The 25,167-nt window shown below is 41.7% G+C and overlaps 1 protein-coding gene and 1 long non-coding RNA gene across 3 annotated transcripts in view; both read right to left on the reverse strand.

The window, feature by feature from the left end:
* The window catches only part of COG6 (component of oligomeric golgi complex 6), a 54,309-nt gene extending 43,481 nt beyond the window's left edge, over positions 1-10,828 (reverse strand). The window contains exons 1-4 of one of the 2 annotated variants that reach the window (XM_061457439.1): positions 10,649-10,828; positions 9,666-9,809; positions 9,243-9,314; positions 5,632-5,690 (exon numbers count right to left, since the gene is read on the reverse strand). In XM_061457439.1, coding sequence (XP_061313423.1) covers positions 5,632-5,690; positions 9,243-9,314; positions 9,666-9,809; positions 10,649-10,774 — 401 coding nt within the window. In that variant the 5' untranslated portion in view covers positions 10,775-10,828. Of the gene's footprint in view, positions 1-5,631; positions 5,691-9,242; positions 9,315-9,665; positions 9,810-10,388; positions 10,578-10,648 lie in introns of those variants that run through there. The other variant, XM_061457440.1, reaches the window with a different exon arrangement.
* Positions 10,829-16,677: 5,849 nt separating this feature from the next.
* LOC133271431 (uncharacterized) lies at positions 16,678-20,998 on the reverse strand. The gene is made up of 2 exons (XR_009744144.1): positions 18,821-20,998; positions 16,678-16,947 (listed from the first exon to the last, which is right to left on the reverse strand). It is a non-coding gene; the product is annotated as an uncharacterized LOC133271431 (long non-coding RNA).
* Between the last annotated feature and the right edge of the window lie 4,169 nt (positions 20,999-25,167).

Raw genomic sequence — 25,167 nt, forward strand, 5'->3', positions numbered from 1 at the left:
GATCCATTCTAGCTGTTTTGATCCCTGCGTTATGCCCAGTTACCTATGCTTTACTTTGGTACAAATGAGGACAAAAAATCTACCTCAGATTTTCAAGCCTTCACCCTCCACCACACTGAATTATAATTCACTTTAGGCTATCACTGCTTTTTCTCATGAAGCATATTCACAGGAATAAACATAATTACAAGTTTCAAAAGGTCAAGACATGAAATAGACCTCATCAGTGCAAACCACCGGTTCACCACTTTTCTTAGCAAAGGCAAACCTCTCTAACCTACCACAAATACTGGATCATTTCTATTTTGACTACGACAAAAAGGTGTTTCTTAAAAAAGGAAAAAAGCACCACCAACAGACAAGCATGAGAGATCTGTAGTACAGCACTACTGAAGCAGCAGATGTTCACTAAGAAACATTTTTTCCAAAGACTTTTGACCTTGTATTGAGCTCAGAAGTGACAGTGAAATCATTCACTGACCTCCAAGAACTGCATTTGCTGAATTTAAATTAAGAGCAAGTCTGGATGCAATTCAACTAAAATACATTGAAGTACACACTGGTGCATCCCAAATTATGTTTGGAAATCATATTTAAAGGTATTTTTTAAAAGTGAAACAACGCTAGTGCTACAGAAATTGTTTCCCTGATCAATGTAACTAAGGACTCTGATATCAAAACACATTTTGCTCTGTTTAAAAACACAATTAACAGAAGCCAGTAAAACAAGATAATGTGTAAAAGTCCTGAGGTGTATAATCTCAATGAAAGCTCTGTAACTTTAGCCTGACCCTAAAAATATCTGTCCAAGGCATTACCATTCCCATTCTTTCAGAGCACGGATGGTCTTTACTTCCAGAAAACTACTTCTGACTCTCACCAATTTTCTGTTTCTGCAGGCTTATTTTCTGTCATCTCCCTGAGCATACATATACACATACATAATTGCTCTTTTTTAGTTTTACAAAGAATTAATATTGCAGCTATCACCTACTGATTTCTTTCTTCAATTGTTAGATCCACAACTGTCATTTGTGGCTAACCTTAAAGGCAATATTGCATGACACCTTACCATTAAGTGGCTGGCAGAACTACTCTGAAGCGGGCTTCTGACATTCTGCACAAACCATTTTGGAACTGGACTCTTATTTCCCTGGTTTGGGAATTACTGAACTCCGGGGCACTTGTTCCCAATGCAAGGTGAAGTAGTTTAGTATTGCAAGCAGTTTTTTAGCATCACACCAATTAAAAAAAAAAAAAAAAAAATCTAAACTCGGGTGGAAGAGAACTGACAAGTCACAGGAAACTCTTATTAAAATCTCAAGGAGCAAGATCCTTTTCCTGTCAGGCTATAAGCAATGGCAGTAAACAAACCCACATTTCTTAAAATGCAGTACATGTTGTTTAAAAACAAACTAATCTCCTCGTTACTATTTATAAAAAACCTAATGAAACCTGAAAGTGTGCTCAAGCAAACGTACAGAAATTTAGAGGAGATACGGAAGTGGATTTTTAACAATTCATGGAAATTGTCTAAATTAACTACCTCAGTTTTTCTTTATTATCAAAGTTGGTTATGAAATACATTAAAAATCTCCAACATTTTATTCAAGATTCTGCATTACAGAATAGCAATAAATTAACCTTATGCTATAGAGAGATGGGTTGAATGGTTTGGACTACTTTATTTCACACCACATTTCACATCTATTAAGCTGTGGTAAGTCTCAATTTTAAGGAGAGAAGGGTGAGAGGGGGAAGAACCTAGTTCCCATGTTAGGCAGATTTCATAATTTAAATAACATGAAGGAAAACTGTTCTGCTTCTAATGTACAATAATTTTAACCAGTCTTTATGGAGAAAATAAAAACAGAACTAGCAACCTAACTGACTAAAGAAATGCACCAACTCTGACATAAATATAAAACACAATTTTATTAATGTGTCCTGGTTTCAGCTGGGAGAGTTAATTTTTTTTTCTTATGGAAGAATTATTTTTCCATTATGCTTTACAATAGATTACTTTTTTAATTTATTATCTAAGAAACATACTCTACTTAGCATTCATGCCAAATCACGTCTAAAGCTCACAAAGTTACAAGAAAAACAATGCTGCAAAGCAACAGCCTGAGAATGCAGAAGTTTCAACTTAAATCTGAGATTAACATCTTATTTTCTACCCCAAATATTTAAAAAACAAACAAAACCCCAAAAACCTATAAAAGGATAAAAGCATGAACAAGTATTCTACCTTAAAGTGTGCATCCTCATACTCAGATTCCCACAGCCACTCTACATTTTTGGGAAACTCTTCTTCACTGCTATCATGCAGCTCTTGATTAAAAAGATGCCAAAACACTACACGAGTTCAAATGCCACATAGGGAAAAACTTCTGAAGATATAGTTACAACCCCAATGTTGCAATCTAAGAAAACAGTTCACTTACTATTTCAATCTATTCTTTGTACAGCTAGGGGAATAAAGTTACGACTCCAATCAAAAAGACTTTGGCTACTGACTTTTCTTTGGTTGGTTTTTAAGTGAACATTCTGTTCTTTTAATTGCAGTTTGCTTTAAACTTGATACTAATTCTAACTCCTTTTGACAAAATTTACTTTCCACAAGAACTGACCAGGCATGAAGAGGGTTTACCTAAGCCAAAGGTTCCACCTGCCATTTACTGAAAACAGCCTTAAGAATATTACAGAAAGACAGCCAGATATCTTTGATCAAAGCCAAAGCTAACATGAATTCTTAGAAAATGCAGGGATGTAAATAAGAAGCTGTGAAATACAAATTCAAGTATTTGCCTAAGGTAACTTTCTTTGTTATACTGACTGAAGACAGCAGCCCATTTTTCCTAAGATTTCAAATACAAAACCTAAGTATTTTTAAAAATCTAAATCCCCAGTTACTGCAAATGCATGAAATGCATTTGAAAGTGTAATGTCTTCCTTCAGTTTTGGAACATTTGATCGAATCCTAACATTTTTTTCCAACAAAAACACAGCCAGCTGAAGTAAACAGGTAAATGCTAAGCATAATAGAATACCCTTTTTTTTGACCAATAACTAGTACAGCAGATCATTTACTGCAAATCAGAGTAATTTCTATAGTTATTTTTTAAAAATGGCTAAAAGCCATAAAAACAGATGAGGACTTAATGCAGTGAATTGGAAAGTCAAAAAAACTTTCCTGAAGGACACTATAAACAACTGGTTCAGCAAAATGGCATAATGAATTCTCTCTGCTATTTCAAAATGTTCAGTAATTGATCATTGTGAAAAAGAACATAACTGATGTGAAAAAGAAGAACATATAATTTGATTTTTCAGGGTAATGTTTAAAACCATACCATTACTTAGCACTGATTTAAGAACTCACTAACACTGTGGTACCTAAAATGGATTTTTTAAATTGAAAAATATTTTGATGTTATATTAAAAAATTACACAGAAAAATCTACTATATTGGTGCTATTAAAATACAAATTCCCATTATCCTAAATTTCAAGAAGCTTCTACCCGACTCATGTTTTCTTGTGAAATCCCTATCATAAAATAAACAGCTGGTAGGACCAGAGAGAGTAGAGTAGGAATTTGGCACTGAGGAAATCTGAAGACAACTTTTGTGTTCATGGTAACAAACCAGACATTTTTTTACGGGAAGAGCTCCAAAAAATTTATTACACTCAGGAATTACTGCTTTGTTCAGGACTAACTGCTCTTGCTTCAGGGTCATTGTTTCTATTGCATTCTTTTTGAATGGGTCCAATTTTCATCTCTGCATTTCAATCGCCATTTTAGGACAACCCTTGTGTCCTAAAGACAGAGAAGCCATGCCCTCTCAGTATCACCTTTTACTCCTTTATTGGCTAAGAAATGTCACCGGTTAAGTTGAAGGAGTCATCAGTTTAAGACCTGTATTTTGTCTGACTGTAGGCAAAACTTCAGCTTCTCAAGAAACCCCTAACATTCAGCTGCAGACGCCTCTTCATGTGCCTGATGTAAACCAGAGCGATGCATCAGAACAAAGTAATTTAATGAATAAAAGGTGACTAAAATGTCCCAAACAGAATAAAACAGCCTTCCCATTGTAGCTTTGTGATCTTAAGTTCAGCGAAGAAAACTAAAAAAAACAACTTTATTAATGAATGACACTATGAGTCTTCCATAACCATTATATGGTAAAATGACAAGTATTGTTTGGCTTCTGCTAGTGAGTACTTCATGATATGCTTTAAAAATTGTGTGCTCTCTGAGGCTATAGAGACCCTCAGAAGGACAGGCTACTTCCTAAACCTTTTTTTGTCCACACGCTAGGGGGATTTCTGCCTCTTAAAAGGAATTAGCAGAAAGTCCTTTAAGTAAACTATTGTAAGGACTATATTATAGAAGTACTGGTGTACAGTCTGCATAATCTCCTTTAACGGTATTTAAGGCTAATCAGACATACACCATTTGGGATTGGGATTGGTATCTTCCATTCTGCTTCAAAACAAGCAATCAAAGTAGCTTTTTCTTGAGACTACAAAAAATATGACCACCTCTCTGTCCTACTACTTCACATTTTTATATTTAAATTCACAAGTTTTCTACTACTTGACTTCTGCTCACTTATTAAACTGTGACTTTGCCAAATTCTTCATTTTGTATCAACCAGCACTGTATTTGATACAGCTATTCTACATTCAACTTCTAAAACATGTACAGATTACACAATAACTTCACAGACTCTCACGGGGCATAATCCACTTCCTGCTGAAGTCCACAACATGAACCTACTGATTTTGCAAGTGCACCCAGAGCTCTCCAAAGCCATGATTTCTACTAGAAATTTATCACTGGAAATAATTATTTCTTGTCTCCAGTGAGCTGTATGTAATTTTCAGAAGAAAGCTCATAAAGCAAGGAGATTCATTCTTCTACACTGACAAAGCCTAAAGCTGTAAAACCAAATACCCAAGCCATAAAAACAATAAAGACTACTTGAACCTGTCACAGGCTATTATCCCCTTCCTATGAATAAAAATACTTAAAAGAGCAAAATACAAATCTTTTCTTCCACAAGAGGCTGAAAGAGCCAAGGGGGAAAGTAGTCTGTGTTAGGCTCATTGAACAGTGCTTATGTATTTTACAGTTAGCTTTAAATATGGCAGAGTAGGTTATAATCCAACTTTCTGTTCCCACATATAGTCCCTGAACAAGAGAGTGATTTCCACTGGAAATGATGCATTAACAAGAAGCCTGTGAAAATGATGAGATACTGAGGAGGTCCATATCTGTTACAAAACAATATAAATTATATTACCAGCTGTAATTAGGTAAACCACAACCATTTTCAGCATGCTTTACCACTATAATTGATTCTCTTCTCTAAAAGACCAACTTTTATTGGTACAAGCACTAACACGTCCTTACCTTTTTGTACCTCCTGTAATAAACTAAGAATTCAGTATTTTAATTCCAATTGAGCTACAAACTCAGATAGTGTTAAAAACAAATTACAAAAAAAAAAAACCAACACCTTCAAAGTTATTACTAAAAAATAAGAGTAGCAGAATAAGATCTATACGATAATTCCATCAGTATTATCAAATCTTACAGAAATAAATAAGTTAGTATACATACTTTTCTGCCTGGAGCTTTGTGGTTTTTACTATCAAGTCCTGGGTTTGCTCCTTTGCTGCCTAGAATACAATTAGAACCATTAAGTATGTGAAAACCACAAACATATCAGATGTATTACACAACCCTTAAAATATGTAATACTTTTGAAGCTTTCTGACCATAAGGCCTTCTTGAACGAAGTATTCATTAACTCTATCTATTTTCAGGCATGAAAATATACTTGTCCATATATATTTTCATCTCTTCATAGATTTATATTCACGTACCATTGATTAATTTAACACAAAAATATTATTATAAACATTGGAAATTGTTCTGATTAACTTGTTTGTCTGTTGACTACAAATTGTTTGCTGTTACAAACTGGAAAATGAAACAAGTTCCTTCAGATGCTAAACCACCCAGTACCACTGTTCATTCAGACATTCTTAAATGAATACAGCTCTGCTGGTCTAAGCAAGTTTAGCTCCACGGTCCAAACAGCTTAGAGGGCTGTTACAGGGCTGTAAGGACCAAGAAGGATTATTAGGAAAAATTTCTTCACCAAAAGGGCTGTCAAATATTGGAATAGGCTGCCCAGGCAAGTGGTGGAGTCACCATCACTGGTGTACATGTAGATGTGGTGCTTAGAGACATGGTTTAGTGGTGGACTTGGGAGTGACAGGTTAACAGTTGGACTCAATGATCTTAAAGGTCTTTTCCAACCTAAACTATTCTATCAGGTTTTCCAATCTAAAACATTCTATGTGATGAACATTCAGTTCATCACAGTACTAAATGTTCAATTATGACAATGTAAGGGAGCCCATGCAGAAACAATTTTGTTACAGATAGAAGGCATGACTAAGGGGATTGCTGCAACTGAAGTTAAAGAGTTCTGAAACTTATCACTCTGAAAGGAGATAAAAGACATCAGGAGTTGTCTTCCCACTAGATACCACCAGTGACCATTTAGACAGAAAAATAATAAGATTTAACCAAACAAAAAATACTGAAATCAAAACACATTCAGCATGGAATAATACTGCAAGTGAAGAGGTGGAAACAGCTATAAAGATATTCTGCATGAATAATTTCACTAAATTATGGTGTTTGCCAAAATGAAGATGCCAGTCTTGAAACCCGTGAGATGTCTAATGCAAGAATATACACACACTGATTCACTTCAGCCTTTCTATCTGTCACACTTCATTAGTTACAGTGGAAAAGCAGTCAAGGTACAGGAACGCTTTGAAAGGTGAAAGTAGAACTGCAACCACTCAAGTACAACTCTGGTCATCAGAAGGAGCCTGAGCTGTTCCATGAACATAGACAGTGGGCACCACTAAGGTGCATTTGCTGAATTTTCTAAAGGAAACTATTTTGGACTTGCATGCAAATTTGATAAAAACTCAACAGAATTTACTGAACATTTAGTAGTTCCAAAATACTTTACCTTTAAGCTTTTAATATCTTATATAAATTGTAATATTGGTGGTTTTTAATGTATTTGTATTTTAAACTCATTTTTTAATATTTTCAATGCTTCAGCCTAACAAAAAAAGACTTACAACAAAAGAGCAGACCTGAACAATTCAGTACGTAAGCCTACTAATTCCAGACTGGTTTCTTCCCCCTCTTCCTTCAGAGTTGTAGATTTTAATAAACCAGAAAGACAGAAGAAATTTGCTTCCTTTCCAGTACTTTCTGGACAGAAGTACTGATTGCCAAGAAGAATGCTAACTGTAGGACAGCAGTAATGAAGGAAAAGCAGGATTTTTTAGATCTAGCTAAATATCAGGAAGCCGGTTTTTATTTCCATGCATTCAAATGCAGGCCAGATACTGTTGTTATTGTACCTATGTGATGCAGGAGCTTACATCGAATCAAAACACGGTAACTGGTAGAAAAGAGTCAGATAAGCCAAACAAAAAAAAACCAGAAGGCTGGTATTTGAAGTTTCTTGCAGATCCAAAATAGAAATATTTTTCTCTTCCTTCCCACCTCAGTATACTAATTAAAACCTGCATTATCCTTCAACCTTTCTTTATTCCATTGCAGCACTTGCTTCCTTCTCTCCCTTTCACTGCATTTATTAAGTCATTGTCCTGAAATCAGATCTGACTGGTTATTTGGATTGCATGATATTATAAACTTATAAAACAAAAAAAGGTTAAAAGCTTTTTGGCTTATCAATATATAATCCCTTTCATATCTTGTATTTTTTCTGCTCTCTTAATACACCGCTGTCTTAGCACACCTTTCTGCCTTACATGCTATAGATTCTTGTCTTTGCATCTTCTATTTGCTCTAGTTAATTCATTTTTGTCTTCTCATTCAGCCTGAGCACATGCCTCCAAGTCTTCATGTTCTATTACAGATAAAATACCAGAGTATTTAACAACCTAGTGCTAGTTCATGGGCTTCTTAACTTACACTCATGCAGACATAGAAAACATGGGTTGAACTGATACAAGTTACAAGTTCTGCAGGGCTGTAGAGGAAATCTCCTGCAGGGCACACAACAAAAGTACCTACTGACTTTAACAGAAAATCACTGCAGGGTGGCTCTACTCTGGAAAAATATAATCACAGATGATAGTTACAATTCATGATCTGAAGACAGACAAGCGTAAAAATCTGCGTGGACGCTTGACTCATTTCCACATTTAAGAGTTCAACCAAATAGTTCCTGAACTGCACTAGGGAACACAACCACATTAACAATGTTCAAAGAGATCTGAGACCTCTGAGGTGCCTTATCTATTGCCACCACAACTGAAAATTGAGTACGGCAGAGAGCTACACTATACACTCACCGTTTCCGGAAAAAGTTCATCAAACTACAATCATTCTCATGGGAATTATAGACAATGGCTATGAAACCTATTCATCTAAGTAGGAGGACACCTAATGTACCCACACACACATAAGGAGGGGAAAAAACAACTGTTGTCACAGGATTTTTTACTGAAGGATTCTCATTCACATGCTACAGCTTATGTGCTATATTCAGAACAGATTTGCTTTAGCAAAACATCCATACTTCAGTATACATAAACCTTGTACACTAAACCCAAGCCAGATTTAGTAACACATTCTAAAACACAACTTGTCATGTCCCCGTTCCCCCCCCCCCCAAATGCTGTGGATTCAGGATTAATATGGAACAGAATTGTTTTTGTTGCGTATCAACATACTGACACACTAGACTTGTCTCCCTCTTTGGATGATACTTTCTTATGAATATAATTGAAGTATTTATATGAACACATAACACAAGAGAGGTTGTCAGTATGAAAGGTACACAAATTTTAAATTTAAATACACAAATGTAAGTAAACGTTTGGTCTCGCACACATCCAATCTAATAAAATATTTTCTCTCCACTCCTGAAATGGATTTCACACCACTATTCTCAAAATAAGTATATTGCTGCATACTGAAGTGCAATTTGGAAGAAATTAACACATTTTCTAAACAAGTAAAAAGAAACCAATTAATGTCCTAAAGTAATATAACACACATACTGTGGAAACATCTTGGTATCACTGTTAGTACTTCAACTTTTAAAAGAAAATAGTTGCATGTCAAAACAAAACATACACAAAGAACATCTACTCATATATTACCTTCAAACGACTGGACATATCTTCACAGCAGCTGCTCATCGCTTGTACATCTTCATTTATACTCTCAAGCTCCTAAATAATAGTAACTGTGATTTAAATCAGAAATGCCATGCCTAGGCCGAGCTTCATCCCACCAAAACAAGATGCCCAAGCTATAAGGAACAGATTTGCTCTAGACTCCCTGTTAATGGAGAGAATGCACCTCTAAAGATCAACATGCACCTGGGACCTTAATCTGAAACATCATCTCTCTCTGCGCAAGACTTTTCATCAAATGAAATAAATTGTGAAATGGTTTTATTGTAAAAGTACATTTGTCCTGGAAAGTCAAAATCTCTCTTAAATCTTTTTTTCTTTGTTTAAACTTTAAATTACATAGCAGCACTCTTGCAAGACAGCTAGTCACACTGTAAAAAATGCTACCTCTTTAACTTGCTTGAAAATGTGAACAAATTCTTCATTTATGGCTAAGCTTCGTCGTTCAATGTCTCCACGCAAGTTTCTTCGGGTGCGCAAACTGTTTTCAACAAAAAAGGTCGAGAGAGCCTTGAGCGCTTCCAGCATTTCCTAGAAAATAAACCAAAAAACACTTAAACTTTCCATACAGTTACAAAGAAGTTGGTTACATTGTGTGCAACCATCCCAAACCCATGGTCTCATTAAAAAAACCCAAACAACACTATTACTGGGTTTAGACAAAGAACTAACTAAACACAATCCACATCAGTTCATAAACAAGTAAAATAACTGCTGAGTCTTTCTTATTATTTAATCAACTAGGTTGGAAAAGACCTTTAAGATCATCAAGTCCAACCATTTCCCCAGGACTGCCAAGACCACCACTAAACTACGCCACTGAGGGCCTCATCTACACAGTCATGAACACTTCCATGTTGTCCACCACTTTCCTGGGCAGCCTGTTCCAATACCTGATTACCTCTCTGTGAAGAGATTTTTTGTAATATCCAATTTTTTTGTAATATCCAAAGAATATATTTGCATGTTATAACACAAAACTTTTGACTACTATTTTATAATAACCTTCATCAGTAAGATCACATTCGGTTAAAGCATGAGCTAACCACAGTTACAAAATATTTAAACCAAATAAGCCTGACACCCACGCCTGAGCTAAGCAATACAAACCTCCCTCCGATCCGAGGGGATCGGGCAGGTACTTGGCATGTCAGCGGAGCAGCAGAAATGAACCCGACTGCTAACGAACGCCGCAAACGTCAGGCTGCGCCTCCGCAGCGGAACTGAGGGTACGACCGGGCTCGCTTCCCAGCCCCGGAGCCTATCGGGGCTCGCTGCCCCTGACGGCTCATCCGGCCGATTCGCCGCAGGACGCTCCCCGCCGGGCAGGCCCCGCTCCCCGCCTCGCCCCTCAGCCGCACGCGCCCCACCTTGTCGTTCTCCAAGCGGGTCTCCAGGATCTTGTTGAGCTTGCGGGACAGGGGGTTGCTGCCAGGGGCAGCCGGCAGCCCCGGACTGGGGACGGCGGGCAGCTGCGGCGCGGCGGTATCGGCCATGGCTACCCCAGCGCCGCGGCGATGGACCGGCTCCGGCGGAAACGCGATCCTAAGGCTTTGGTTCCGGCCTGGCGAAAGGCGCCGGCCCGCGGCCGTTGAGTGCGAGGAGGTTGGATCGCTGGTACAGGTGGCATTCGGGGGACTAAATAAATCATTTTGAAATGGTGATAAGAAAGAGGGTTCGCTTCCTGAGGTCGGATAGCTGTGGTTTGTGTTCAGTTCTGAGCCCCTTAATACAAGAGAGATACTGAGTTGCTGGAGTGGGTCCTGAGAAGGGCAGTGAAGGTGGTGAAGAGTCTAGAGAACAAGTCTGATAAGGAATGGCTAAGGGGCTGGGGTTGTTTAGTCTGGAGGAGAGAAGGCTCAGCGGAAACCTTATCGGTCTCTACAGCTACCTGATAGGAGGTTGTAATAAGGTGGGGGTTGGTCTCCCCAGTAACAAATCATAGGACAAGAGGTAACAGCCTCAAGCTGCACCAGAGGAGGTTTAGATTGGATATTAGGAAAAATTTCTTACAGAGAGGGTGCTCAGGCACTGGAACAGGCTGCCCAGGGAAGTGGTGGAATCACCATCCCTGGAAGTGTTAAACTGTGTAGAGGAGGCTCTTAGTGACCTGGTGGACTTGGCATTCATGGGGTATTGGTTGGACTTGATGATCTTAGAGGTCTTTCCAACCTGGTTGATTCCGTGATTCTGCGATTTAATGCATGAAATAAATGCTTTTGTTACAATCATAACTAAAAAGGAAAAATAAATGACTCTGAAAGTATTCAAGGCCAGGTTGAACGGGGTTTGAGCAACCTGGTCTAGTGGAAAGTGTCCCTGCCTGTGGCAGGGGAGCTGAAACTAGATGATCTTTAAGGTCCCCCCCAACCCAAATCATTTTGATTCTTTACTGCAGAAGCTAATAGCAATGACAGGAAAAACGTGTCAAAATGAGGAGGGTGTCTTGTTTTGGCTGTGCATTTACTGCCACAGAGGTTCTACCTCTGAGGTCTCCTTGGGGATTAAGAGTAGCAGAGCTGCCTTTCACCATGGTGCAGAGATGTGGCTCCATGAACCAGGGTCGTGGTGGTATCCACATCCCCTGCCATAGTAGCATCAGCCTCCACACCCCAGGACAGCCTGGACAGAGGCCTGCAGCCTTGCCACTCTAATGGTTTGGCGCAAACATCCCCTGGAGCCTGGCTGCATGTCCCGCTTTTGTGCTGCAGCCATGACATGTCCCATCTCAAGCACTGAGGTGCAATGAAGGGATATCTGTGAGCGTTTCCAAAGGACGAAAACCTGATATGCAGATGAAGGCCAGATGCCATGGAAAAAATTATAGAATCATAGATTGGTCAGAGCTGGAAAGGATCTTAAGACCATCTAGTTCCAACCCCCCTGCCATGGGCAGGGACATCTCACACTAAACCATGTTGCCAAAGGTTCTGTCCAACCTGGCCTTGAAAACTGCCAGGGATGAAGCATTTACCATTTCTTCAGGCAACCCATTCCAGTGCCTCACCACCCTCACAGTAAAGAACTTCTTCCTTACATCTAATGTGAACTTCCCCTGTTTTAAGTTTGAATCCATTACCCCTTGTCCTATTGCTACAGTCCCCTTACTCTCCAGCATCCTTATAGGCCCCTTTCAGATACAGGAAGGCTGTATCTGAAAGTAAAGATACAGCCTTTAAGTAAAGAACTTCTTCCTTATATCTAACAGTAAAGAACTGTAGTTCTTTAGTAAAGAGCTCACAGTAAAGAACTTCTTCCTTATATCTAACCTGAACTTCCCCTGTTTTAAGTTTGAATCCATTACCCCTTGTCCTATCGCTACAGTCCCCTTACTCTCCAGCATCCTTATAGGCCCCTTTCAGGTACAGGAAGGCGGCTATGAGGCCTCCATGCAGCCTTCTCTTCTCCAGGCTGAACAGCCCCAACTTTCTCAGCCTATCTTCATACGGGAGGTGCTCCAGTCCCCTGATCATACTCATGGCTCTCTTCTGGACTTGCTTCAATAGCTCCATGTCCTTATGTTGAGGACACCAGAACTGCACACAATACTCCAAGTGGGGACTCACAAGAGAAGAGGGGCAGGATCACCTCCCTGGACCTGCTGGTCATGCTCCTTTTGATACAGCCCAGGATACAGTTGGCTTTCTGGGCTGTGAGCACACATTGCTGGATTATGTTAAATTTCTCATCAACCAACACCCCCAAGTCCTTCTCCGCAGGGCTGCTCTCAATCTCTTCTCTGCCCAACCTGTAGCTGTGCCTGGGATTGCTCTGACCCAGGTGTAGGACCTTGCACTTGGAATGGTTAAATTTCATAAGGTTGGCATCAGCCCACCTCACAAGCCTGTCAAGGTCCCTCTGGATGGCATTCCTTCCCTCCAGCGTATCAACCGAACCACACAGCTTGGCGTCATCGGCAAACTTGCTGAGGGCGCACTCAATCCCACTGTCCTTGTCAGTGACGAAGATGTTAAACAAGACCGGTCCCAACACCGATCCCTGAGGGACACCACTCGTTACTGGTCTCCAGCCGGACATTGAGCCATTGACCACAGCTCTTTACGTGCGGCCATCCAGCCAGTTCTTTATCCACTGAGTGGTCCATCCATCAAATTGATGTCTCTCCAATTTAGAGACAAGGATGTCATGTGGGACAGTGTGGAACGCTTTGCACAAGTCCAGGTAGATGACATCAACTGCTCTACCCCTGTCCATCAGTTCTGTAGCCCCATCATAGAAGGCCACCACATTGATCAGGCAGGATTTCCCCTTAGTGAAGCCATGCTGGCTGTCACCAAGCACCTTGTTGTTTTTCATGTGCCTTAGCATGCCTTCCAGGAGAATCTGATCCAAGATTTTGCCAGGCACAGAGGTGAGACTGACTGGTCTGTAATTCCCCAGGTCATCCATTTTCCCCTTCTTGAAAATGGGGGTTATATTTCCCTTTTTCCAGTCGTCAGGAACTTCACCTGACTGCCATGATTTCTCAAATATGATGGCCAGTGGCTTCGCAACTTCATTCGCCAGCTCCTTCAGGACCCGCGGATGGATTTCATCAGGTCCCATGGACTTGTGCACGTTCAGATTTTTAAGATGGTCTCAAACAGGATCCTCTCCTACAGTGGGCGCAAGGTCTTCATTCTCACAGTCCCTGCATCTGCCTTCCAAGACTTGGGTGGTGCAGTCAGAGCCTTTGGCAGTGAAGACCGAAGCGAAGAAGTCATTCAGAACCTCAGCCTTCTCCAAATCCTGTATAGCCAGTTCTCCTGAGAGCTTCCTGAGGGGGCCTACATTCTCCCTAGTTTGTTTTTTATTTTTTGCATAAGAAGATGGAGAGATGACAAAATGAATAAAGAAAGGAGGCACAGAAGAGGAAACAGAAGTAGCAGGTATGAACTGGACAGCACCATTGATTATGTTAAATTTCTCATCAACCAACACCCCCAAGTCCTTCTCCGCAGGGCTGCTCTGAATTTCTTCTCTGCCCAACCTGTAGCTGTGCCTGGGATTGCTCCGACCCAGGTGTAGGACCTTGCACTTGCCATGGTTTAACTTCATGAGGTTGGCATCAGCCCACCGCACAAGCGTGTCAAGGTCCCTCTGGATGGCATTCCTTCCCTCCAGTGTATCAACAGAGCCACACAGCTTGGTGTCATCAGCAAACTTGCCAAGGGTGCACTCAATCCCACTGTCCATGTCACTGATGAAGATGTTGAACAAGACCGGTCCCAATCCCGATCCCTGAGGGACACCACTCGTTACTGTTTTCCAACTGGACATTGAGCCATTGACCACAACTCTTTGCATGCTGCCTTCCAGCCATTTCTATATCCACTGAGTGGTCCATCCATCAAATTATATCTCTCCAGTTCAGATACAAGGATATCGTGCGGGACAGTGCTGAATGCTTTGCACAAGTCAAGGTAGTTCATGTCAACTGCTTTGCCCCTATCCATCAGTTCTGTGGCCCCATCATAGAAGGCCTACAGCACACAGCTCTTATATAAAAAGACAAGGGTCCCTCCATGATATTAGCTCTGAAAACAACAGCACCTTGCATATGCAAATTAAAGTCTTTTTCCGTTTGTCTGATGGTGTGTTGATCAAAAAGCAGTCTCAAGCAGTAGCTTACCCCTTGAGGAGTTTGGAGACTTCACATTGTTCTTCTGTAGGCTTTTCCTGAAAAGAACTGCAAGCAGATCCAGTAGCCTTTGCCCAAGATGGAGCACTGATCTTCTGAATGTTTTAATTCACTTTTCTTTTTCTTTTAGTTTGATTCATTTATCTCATGAAAAAATTATACGATCAGAGCCGCCTTCCTAAAATCTTAGCATGATGGGGACAGTGATAGGATATTTTTCTATTTAATTTTTATTTTTGTTTGCTTCCTCACATGGATCCACTACATAAAAGGCCAGGTTTTCTGAACAGCCTGTGCAGTGACTTGTTTCTACTCTCAGATACTCAGCAAGCAGGTTTTCAAGTATTTTCAGACACTTGTTTCCCTTAGTTTCTGTTCTTCCACCCCATTACACTGATGTTATTTCCTCTTAGATGTCCTTTACTTCTGACTAAGCTTCTGGGAGACAGGATCTCCCTTCTCCATGTCAGAAGAGATAAAAGAGTATGCAGTCATCACAAGTGTGAGCAATTAGTATGTAAGCATGTCAAGAAAATCCTATTATTAGAAAGATTCCCTCTGAGCTATAAATTGGATGCTGTTAGTAGTTTGAACATTTCAAATGCTGCTAACCTGTTGAATGAGTTGACAGAGGGAAGGCACACTTCGAAGTCAACAAGACCTGAATATCTGAACCGCAGGTGTCAGAAAAGTGAAGATCATTGCTGAGGCTCATCCAGCAAGTTATACTATAAATATACAAAGAGCAACAAATATTCTCCTCTATCAGTTGGGACATGAATTTTCTTTTTAAGCACCCAGTTGAACTTTCAGATGCTCATTGAACGGTGTGCATGTTTGCAAGAATGTGTTTCATGAGCCAGAATGCTTCTAGCTCACGTAACATAGGGCTATCAGGAACTGATAGGATTCTGAAACAGCATGCATTTATGTGTGCATGAGAAGAAGTAATAATGGGAGCACTTTTTAACCTCCCACAACTGAAAGAAGTATTTGCATGAGGACACCAAGGCTTTTCTTTTGTTCTTCTTTTAGGAATATTGGATGCAGCTACAGAAAAAATCCTCATCTGCAGGAAGCTGGTTACAGTAGCTTGCTGCTCAGCTATGCTAGCCTTCTGAAAGCGATAATAGCTCTCTATGCTGCAGGCCGTATAGATGGTCAGGTGAGTAGAAATCAGCTTTGCCAGGCTCTCCACTGCACACAACATAACCCAGATGAGATCCATCATTGCCTTACATTCTTCACTGATTCTCTGCCGTCAAATTATTCATTAGCTTTTTCCAGCATTGTGTGCTGTGGTTGGGCTAGAAAATCCAGCTGATACGCAGGAGTACAGGAAAATGTTCTGTGTCTTCAAGTCAATTAGAGTTATATTTTTTGATCATTTATTTTCCGAGAGGTTAATATTGTAGATACTTTCCACCACACCACATCAGCCCATTCCTTGAGCTAACAGTTTTTCTAAAGCTCAGACAGTGCTGATCCCATTCTGCAAATTAAGGTATGACTCTGTGACTGATTTGGCCAAAGGTCACCCTGACAGCAACCTGTAGTCATGTAGTGAAACCTGTCTGTGTCCCTTGAAGGTCCAGAGGAATGTACAGTTCTCAAATTTTTGGTTAGCTCATGCTATTTCACTTGAGGATTTATTGTCATGCCTCACAGTCAGCAGTAATGGCTATAATATATGTGATGCTGAATCAGCCACCTGGTTGGAGGGCTGTTTGTTATAACTCACTGAAAAGATAACACAAGCAGTACAATATGCACTTTAATGCATACCAAACCCATGAAATCTTCCTGTTCATCTTCTGCTAAAAGATACCCCCAACCACTGATTTCAAGGGAAGCACTGTGTCAGCAAAACTAATAGGGTTTGATCCAAATATATGTGTCCCTAGAACTCTAGAGGATACAGGACTTCTCTAAGGAAGTGGTTATCCAACTACATGGCCACATCCTGGGCAAGGTCAATAGCCTTGGTGATGGCACTGCCACTCACTTCAGTAGGGGTCCAAATATCACCTAGAAAAAAGGAAACAAATAGCCTAAATGGTGAAGAACTAATATCTGCTTGTGGCTGACTGACAACATCACCTTAGTGACACTGTGTCTCTGTGGCTGAGGTATAAAGCTTATCTTAGTTTGCATGTGCTAATTACTATGCAGATATGTAATACAGGAGATTATTGTTATGATTATAATAACAATATAGCAATGATGAATAATATTTTGGGGAAAAATAATAATTAAAAAAAGTAAAAGCCAGACACAAGCATACACATGCTATATTAACACATATTTATATATATAGAATAAATATATTTATCTATAAATATATTAACACATGATATAATGGTAATGGTGTTTTCCAGGCCTGCTATTCTTTCTCTTCAAGCAATGACTGCCTATATCCTGCTGGCAAAACATCTCTGGAATATGTTCTGTTTTACAAATGAAATAAAAGTAACCCAAACAACTGAACAAATATTACAACTATTCATCATCAGGCAGAGAAACAGTACACTTTACTATGTCTTGATCTCACGTGAGGTCAGTCTCTAGTGAAGAAAATCTGATGAATACCTAAATTAATGGGCAGTGCCTCCATATCAGCTAATCAGCGCAAGGCCATTTATGGGATTATGACATGGCCATGACATGGATCATGAGAAGCCAAAGGTATAGCTAATAAATCATAGGAATTATGGCATTAGAAAAAATGCCTTTTGAGTAAATACATCAGCAGCACAAGTTTTAACACAGACCATGATTGATGCAAGCTTAGCAGAGTTCTGTGACATTGCGATCCCTTAATGGAAATCCAGACCACTGCCTTAAGCCACCACAGCAAGTGGTGAACCATGGCTACTTCTCACTGAAATGCCTGCATAGCTTAGGCGTTCTTGTTATCCCAGGAACCCAATCACCATGTTGCTTTGTGTTTATAGTTCAAGTCACTGAAGACACATGATAAATGTAACTTATATTTCTGCCATTCAGGATTAATACAGAATTTCAACATAATATTACTCTGCTTTGCAAGACAACGTATATAGTAACAAAATCTATAATGAAGTACATTTTTGTAGCCTTTTCCATTTCATTCTCTCTAATTCATTGACTGGCTGGTCTCTGAAACCTATTTGTCTTTTCCAAAGCTTCTTTTAAACTCCTGTTGTTGCCATCTTGCCCTTTACGTACCTAGCCACACACACACTTCTGCCACACAAGCAGGGTAGTATGACTGGCTTCTCTCAGCTCCAGCCTATTTCCTTACCATAGTCACTATCCAAAGTACAGTCATTAGCATTAATAACTGCTGTACTGGATCTGTTAGTTGTTCCTTGAGATGTAGTTGCATAAGATGATGATAGATTTCTCATCTTGCTAACCCAGGAAATCCTGCACAAATGTTCATATTGGCACAGGAGAGACAAGAGTATATTGCCAGCAATACTGGGGGATAGGACTTCCCTTTTAAATGGTGGCTATCAATTTTATCAGGCAAAGTGAATCTGGAACCATGAGGGCACAAGGAACTCTTGAGGGGACAAGCAGTGGTGTGGCAGAGAGGCAAAAATGGGGCAGCTTCACCACAAAAGCCATCATCTTGTGAAACTGCAACTTAGGGATGTTGCTAGTGCAAGTCTTATAAAAATACTGACAATCATGGCAATTTTCATAGCAGCCTTACAATATCAACCTGATTTTACATGTAAGGATGTCATAAGCAGGTTTTCATAGTGTTCATACCAGTTCTGTTTGGGTCAATTTAATAGAACTTTATTGCTACAGCAGGAAAAGTTAAAGTTTCCAAAATGCCAGAAGTCACACTCTCTGACATCTATCAGGAGAGAAGCAAAACAACTTCTCAGCAGCAACAGTGTGGTGATACCTGGTATATTTGGATTTGATTTCCTCCGTAAAGTTGAGTCAGAAATGTCCTCCAGGCTTGCCTCCACCATTTGTCTTTGTGTGTCAGCTCATGCAGCACTTCCAAAGCCTTGGCGAGATGCCATCACCCTCAGAGATGCTGTAGAGCTGCAGTGGATAAAAATAACTTATTACTTAACAGCTGACACTGGTCGCAGTCACTGCAGATGAGTTGCAAATAATTGCTCTGCAAAGATCTGCTCACCTCCAGAGGAAATGTGTTTAAGCCTGTGGTTTCTAGCTAAAATTACCTGCCACCCCTTTCTGGTGGTCATTTCTGCCTTCATGATATTATTACATGACTGGCATCCCCATGACTAGTGCTGGTGCACTGGAAGCCAATAATTATGTTCCCAAGTGAAGGCAAAGATCACAGGAAGCAGCCTTGTTTCTAAGCTTCGACTTCTCTGGCGTATATTTATCCATTTTCAATCTGAAATAGTGGGGCTGGAATGAGCCTGGTCACCTCTGCCAAGAGCAGACATCATGGTGGTGACCTAGCCTGTCCCAGACCCTGCTGGGTGGCTCTAGGACAGCTGGCAGGAGCATGATGTTGGGCTGCCTGCACTAAAATGTAGAGGGAGGACAGCTCAGCCTTGCCACCCTGGGTGATGCAGCTGTCAGATGGCTGAATGGTACTGATGTCACTGTGATAACATTGGAAGTGAAAAGCTTTGTGCATTTCACTGCTCAGATGAGTTTTGCCAACCCAGGAGCTCTATGTCATCTACTGCAGCCGAGGAGGTTGTTTCAGCTGGTGTACGGCATGGCGTCAACAGCTTTCTGAAGCACTCATTCCCTGGCAGGAGCTCAAGGAGCATTTCCAGCAACCTCCAATTACAGTATTAATTACAAAAGACTGTAAGTTCTCCAGTAGAGGCCCCGAGCTTCCTTTGCATGCAATTAGCAAGGACTTTCCTGTCCATGCAGGTAGAGCTCTCTTCAGAGTATCTTCAGCCTGTTTATACATCACCTATCATTGTCAACTTCCATTAAACAATGAGACATTAAAACGTTGTTCATGCAGAGCACATGCCTTTCAAAAAGCAAATGTCATGTTTAGTGAACTGCTAATCTGGAGGTATTGAAAGGATATTATAATGATAATTTTGATGATCAGTGGCTTCTTTCTACTTCTGTTCCATACTAGCATTTTATGTGATAACCCCTAGAATCTTAATGAAACTGACACAGTAACACCTTAAAGAGAAGCATCAGATGCCTTAACCAGCTTGCAGATCGCAGATTGCAGCACTAACTCACAAAAATTAGCAGACTGTCTCCAAGAAATATTTGTGCCTCATTGTGGAAAGCTTATGGCAAGAAATGCCCACGGTGGCATGGAGCTAGACTTCCCTTTCACCGGTCAAAAAGAAGATTATTTTGCTGCTCTACTAATGATGTGATTGCTGACTCACATCTGATATAGAAAGTTCTGAATACTAAGTCTGAATCTCTTCTCGCTGTCTTCAATTTGGATACCTGAAGACTTGACGACAAAATTAAGTACTTATGGTAGGGTACATCTCACCAGTCTTCTACCATGTAAAGGTCAAGGGTGAAGCCCATAGTTAACCATCCTATTGGAGGAGTAAAAGAAAGGCACTTTCAGAAGGCCTCATCCTGAGATTCCTATCTGGTCCTCTAAACTGGTTTCATAGAAAACCTGTGTGATGGGTAGTTAACTAGACACTTAAGTTTTTCCATCCTTATTGGTCTGACTGTGGCTTTTGATTTCTCTGCAAATAATACAAAGCGTATGTCCCAGCTTCTGTGCTGCAGAAATGAAACATTGTGCTTGAACCCTGTTTTAAGCCCAGACTCTCCTTATGCGTATGGGGAAGGGGGAGTTATTTTACAATTAAATAAATTAAATGTCTGTCACAGTAAAATGATCCACTTGGCACCTGTAGGCATGTGACATATCATCAAGATGTATATTTTCTTGGGTGACATACCATGGACTTCTCAGCTGCAAAGGTAGAACTGCCCAAGGCTATTTGATTTTTGCACCTGAAACAGAAAAACTTTTAGATTTTCATTCATAAATCAATGGTGCTGTCCAGTTCATACCTGCTACTTCTGTTTCCTCTTCTGTGCCTCCTTTCTTTATTCATTTTGTCATCTCTCCATCTTCTTATGCAAAAAATAAAAAACAAACTAGGGAGAATGTAGGCCCCCTCAGGAAGCTCTCAGGAGAACTGGCTACACAGGATTTGGAGAAGGCTGAGGTTCTGAATGACTTCTTCGCTTCGGTCTTCACTGCCAAAGGCTCTGACTGCACCACCCAAGTCTTGGAAGGCAGATGCAGGGACTGTGAGAATGAAGAACTTGCGCCCACTGTAGGAGAGAATCCTGTTCGAGACCATCTTAAAAATCTGAACGTGCACAAGTCCATGGGACCTGATGAAATCCATCCGCGGGTCCTGAAGGAGCTGGCGAATGAAGTTGCGAAGCCACTGGCCATCATATTTGAGAAATCATGGCAGTCAGGTGAAGTTCCTGACGACTGGAAAAAGGGAAATATAACCCCCATTTTCAAGAAGGGGAAAATGGATGACCTGGGGAATTACAGACCAGTCAGTCTCACCTCTGTGCCTGGCAAAATCTTGGATCAGATTCTCCTGGAAGGCGTGCTAAGGCCCACGAAAAACAACAAGGTGCTTGGTGACAGCCAGCATGGCTTCACTAAGGGGAAATCCTGCCTGATCAATGTGGTGGCCTTCTATGATGGGGCTACAGAACTGATGGACAGGGGTAGAGCAGTTGATGTCATCTACCTGGACTTGTGCAAAGCGTTCCACACTGTCCCACATGACATCCTTGTCTCTAAATTGGAGAGACATCAATTTGATGGATGGACCACTCAGTGGATAAAGAACTGGCTGGATGGCCGCACGTAAAGAGCTGTGGTCAATGGCTCAATGTCCGGCTGGAGACCAGTAACGAGTGGTGTCCCTCAGGGATCGGTGTTGGGACCGGTCTTGTTTAACATCTTCGTCACTGACATGGACAGTGGGATTGAGTGCGCCCTCAGCAAGTTTGCCGATGACGCCAAGCTGTGTGGTTCGGTTGATACGCTGGAGGGAAGGAATGCCATCCAGAGGGACCTTGACAGGCTTGTGAGGTGGGCTGATGCCAACCTTATGAAATTTAACCATTCCAAGTGCAAGGTCCTACACCTGGGTCAGAGCAATCCCAGGCACAGCTACAGGTTGGGCAGAGAAGAGATTCAGAGCAGCCCTGCGGAGAAGGACTTGGGGGTGTTGGTTGATGAGAAAATGAACATGAGCAGGCAGTGTGCACTCGCAGCCCAGAAAGCCAACCGTATCCTGGGCTGCATCAAAAGGAGCGTGACCAGCAGGTCAACGGAGGTGATCCTGCCCCTTTACTCTGCTCTTGTGAGACCTCACCTGGAGTATTGTGTGCAGTTCTGGTGAACTCAACATAAAAAGGACATGGAACTGTTGGAACCAGTCCAGAGGAGGGCCACGAGGATGATCAGGGGACTGGAGCACCTCCCGTATGAAGACAGGCTGAGAAAGTTGGGGCTGTTCAGCCTGGAGAAGAGAAGGCTGTGTGGAGACCTCATAGCAGCCTTCCAGTATCTGAAGGGGGCCTATAGGGATGCTGTAGAGGGACTCTTCATTAGGGACTGTAGTGACAGGACAAGGGGTAATGGGTTAAAACTTAAACAGGGGAAGTTTAGGTTGGATATAAGAAGGAAATTCTTTCCTGTTAGGGTGGTGAGGCGCTGGAATGGGTTGCCCAGGGAGGCTGTGAATGCTCCATCCCTGGCAGTGTTCAAGGCCAGGTTGGACGAGGCCTTGGGTGATATGATTTAGCGTAAGGTGTCCCTGCCCACGGCAGGGGGGTTGGAACTAGATGATCTTAAGGTCCTTTCCAACCCTAACGATTCTGTGATTCTATGATTCTAAATCCGTCTCTCAGAGATTTATGTTCCACTCTGCCAGAGATACGTCTACTTGGGATGCATTACTCACTTTCTCAGATACCAATATTAATCCAATTTTCTTTTAGCATGATGGGATTTGGACACAATTTCTATTATCAGTAGTGGAGATATTATGCCAGCATACCACCACAGGGATATCAGATTGTGTCTGATTCATGGAAATGAATAGCTGTTTTATGAGAGACTTGTGTGTGAGCAGGAATATGTTTATTGAGCTCCATTCTCCAAAGTGTTGGGCAAAGGCCTGAAGATGTGCTTAAGCTCTTGGTGATTCATGGCCAGAGTTTCTGTGTTTTACATGGTTGAACCAAAGTTCCTTTCTTTTTTCAGTCACTGAAGTTAACAGAAGGATTCACAGTATCACAGTATCACAGTATGCTAGAGATTGGAAGGGACCTCGAAAGATCATCTAGTCCAATCCCCCTGCCGGAGCAGGAACACCTAGATAATGTTACACAGGAATGTGTCCTGGTGGGTTTTGAATGTCTCCAGGGAAGGAGACTCCACAACCTCCCTGGGCAGCCTGTTCCAGTGTTCCGTCACCCTCACTGAGAAGAAGTTTCTTCTCAAGTTTAAGTGGAACCTCTTGTGTTCCAGTTTGTACCCATTACCTCTTGTCCTATCATTGTTTGCCACTGAGTAGAGCCTGGCTCCATCCTCGTGACACTCCCCCTTTATATATTTATGTACACTAATAAGGTCACCCCTCGGTCTCCTCTTCTCTAAACTATAGAGACCCAGCTCCCTCAGTCTTTCCTCATAAGGGAGATGCTGCACTCCCTTAATCATCTTCGTTGCCCTGCGCTGGACTCTCTCCAGCAGCTCCCTGTCCTTCTTGAACTGAGGGGCCCAGAACTGGACACAATATTCCAGATGCGGTCTCACCAGGGCAGAGTAGAGGGGAAGGAGGACCTCTCTCGACCTACTAACCACCCCCCTTCTAATACACCCCAGGATGCCATTGGCCTTCTTAGCCACAAGGGCACAGTGTTGGCTCATGGTCATCCTGTCGTCCACTAGGACCCCCAGGTCCCTCTCCCCTACACTGCTCTCTAACAGGTCGTTTCCCAACCTATACTGGAACCTGGGGTTGTTCCTGCCCAGATGCAGGACTCTACACTTTCCCTTGTTATATTTCATCAAGTTATTCCCTGCCCAACTCTCCAGCCTGTCCAGGTCTCGCTGGATGGCAGCACAGCCTTCTGGCGTGTCAGCCACTCCTCCCAGCTTAGTGTCATCAGCAAACTTGCTGATAGTACACTCAATTCCCTCATCTAAATCATTGATGAATATATTAAATAATACCGGTCCCAGTACTGACCCTTGAGGCACTCCACTGGTTACAGGCCTCCAACTAGACTCCGCCCCATAGACTACAACTCTCTGGCTTCTCTCCTTCAGCCAGTTCACAGTCCACCTCACTACCTGATCATCCAGTCCACACTTCCTCAATTTAGCCGTGAGGATGCTGTGGGAGACCGTGTCAAATGCTTTGCTGAAGTCAAGGTAGACCACATCCACCGCTCTGCCATCATCCATCCACCGTGTTATTTCCTCATAAAAGGCTATGAGATTGGTCAAACATGATTTCCCCTTGGTGAAGCCATGTTGACTGCCCCTCATAACCCTCTTATCCTTGATATGCCTTAAGATGGCACCAAGGATAAGATGTTCCATCACTTTCCCAGGGACCGAGGTGAGGCTGACCGGTCTATAGTTACCCGGGTCCTCCTTCTTGCCCTTTTTGAAGACTGGAGTGACATTTGCTTTCCTCCAGTCCTCAGGCACCTCTCCCGTTTCCCAAGACTTGGTAAAGATGATGGAGAGTGGTCTAGCAATGACTTCCGCCAGTTCCCTCAGCACCCGCGGGTGCATCCCATCTGGACCCATGGATTTATGGATGTCCAGATTGCTCAACTGGTCTCTAACCCATTCCTCATCGACTAAGGCAAACCGCTCCATTGACTGACTTCATCTAAGGTCTCAGGGGTACAGGGCTCTTCAGGACTGCCCGCAGCAGAGTAGACAGAGACAAAGAAGGCATTCAGTAACTCTGCCATCTCTGTATCTTCTGTCACCAGGGCACCCATCCCGTTCATCACTGGGCCTACATTGCCTCTGGTGTTAGTTTTGTCTGCCATGTATTTGAAAAAGCTCTTTTTGCTGTCCTTGACCCTTCTCGCCAGGTTTAATTCTAAGGAGGCCTTAGTCCTCCTAGGTGCCTTCCTACATCCTCTAGCAGCAGCCTTATATTCCTCCCAAGTGGCCAGCCCCTCCTTCCATGACCTGTAAACTCTCCTCTTCCACTTGAGCATACCCAGCAATTCCCTATT

This window comes from Pezoporus flaviventris, unplaced genomic scaffold, assembly GCF_033815535.1.
Source record: "Pezoporus flaviventris isolate CSIRO_AGI_PZ_B2104156 unplaced genomic scaffold, CSIRO_AGI_Pfla_v1 ptg000025l, whole genome shotgun sequence".
Classification (NCBI taxonomy): domain Eukaryota; kingdom Metazoa; phylum Chordata; class Aves; order Psittaciformes; family Psittacidae; genus Pezoporus; species Pezoporus flaviventris.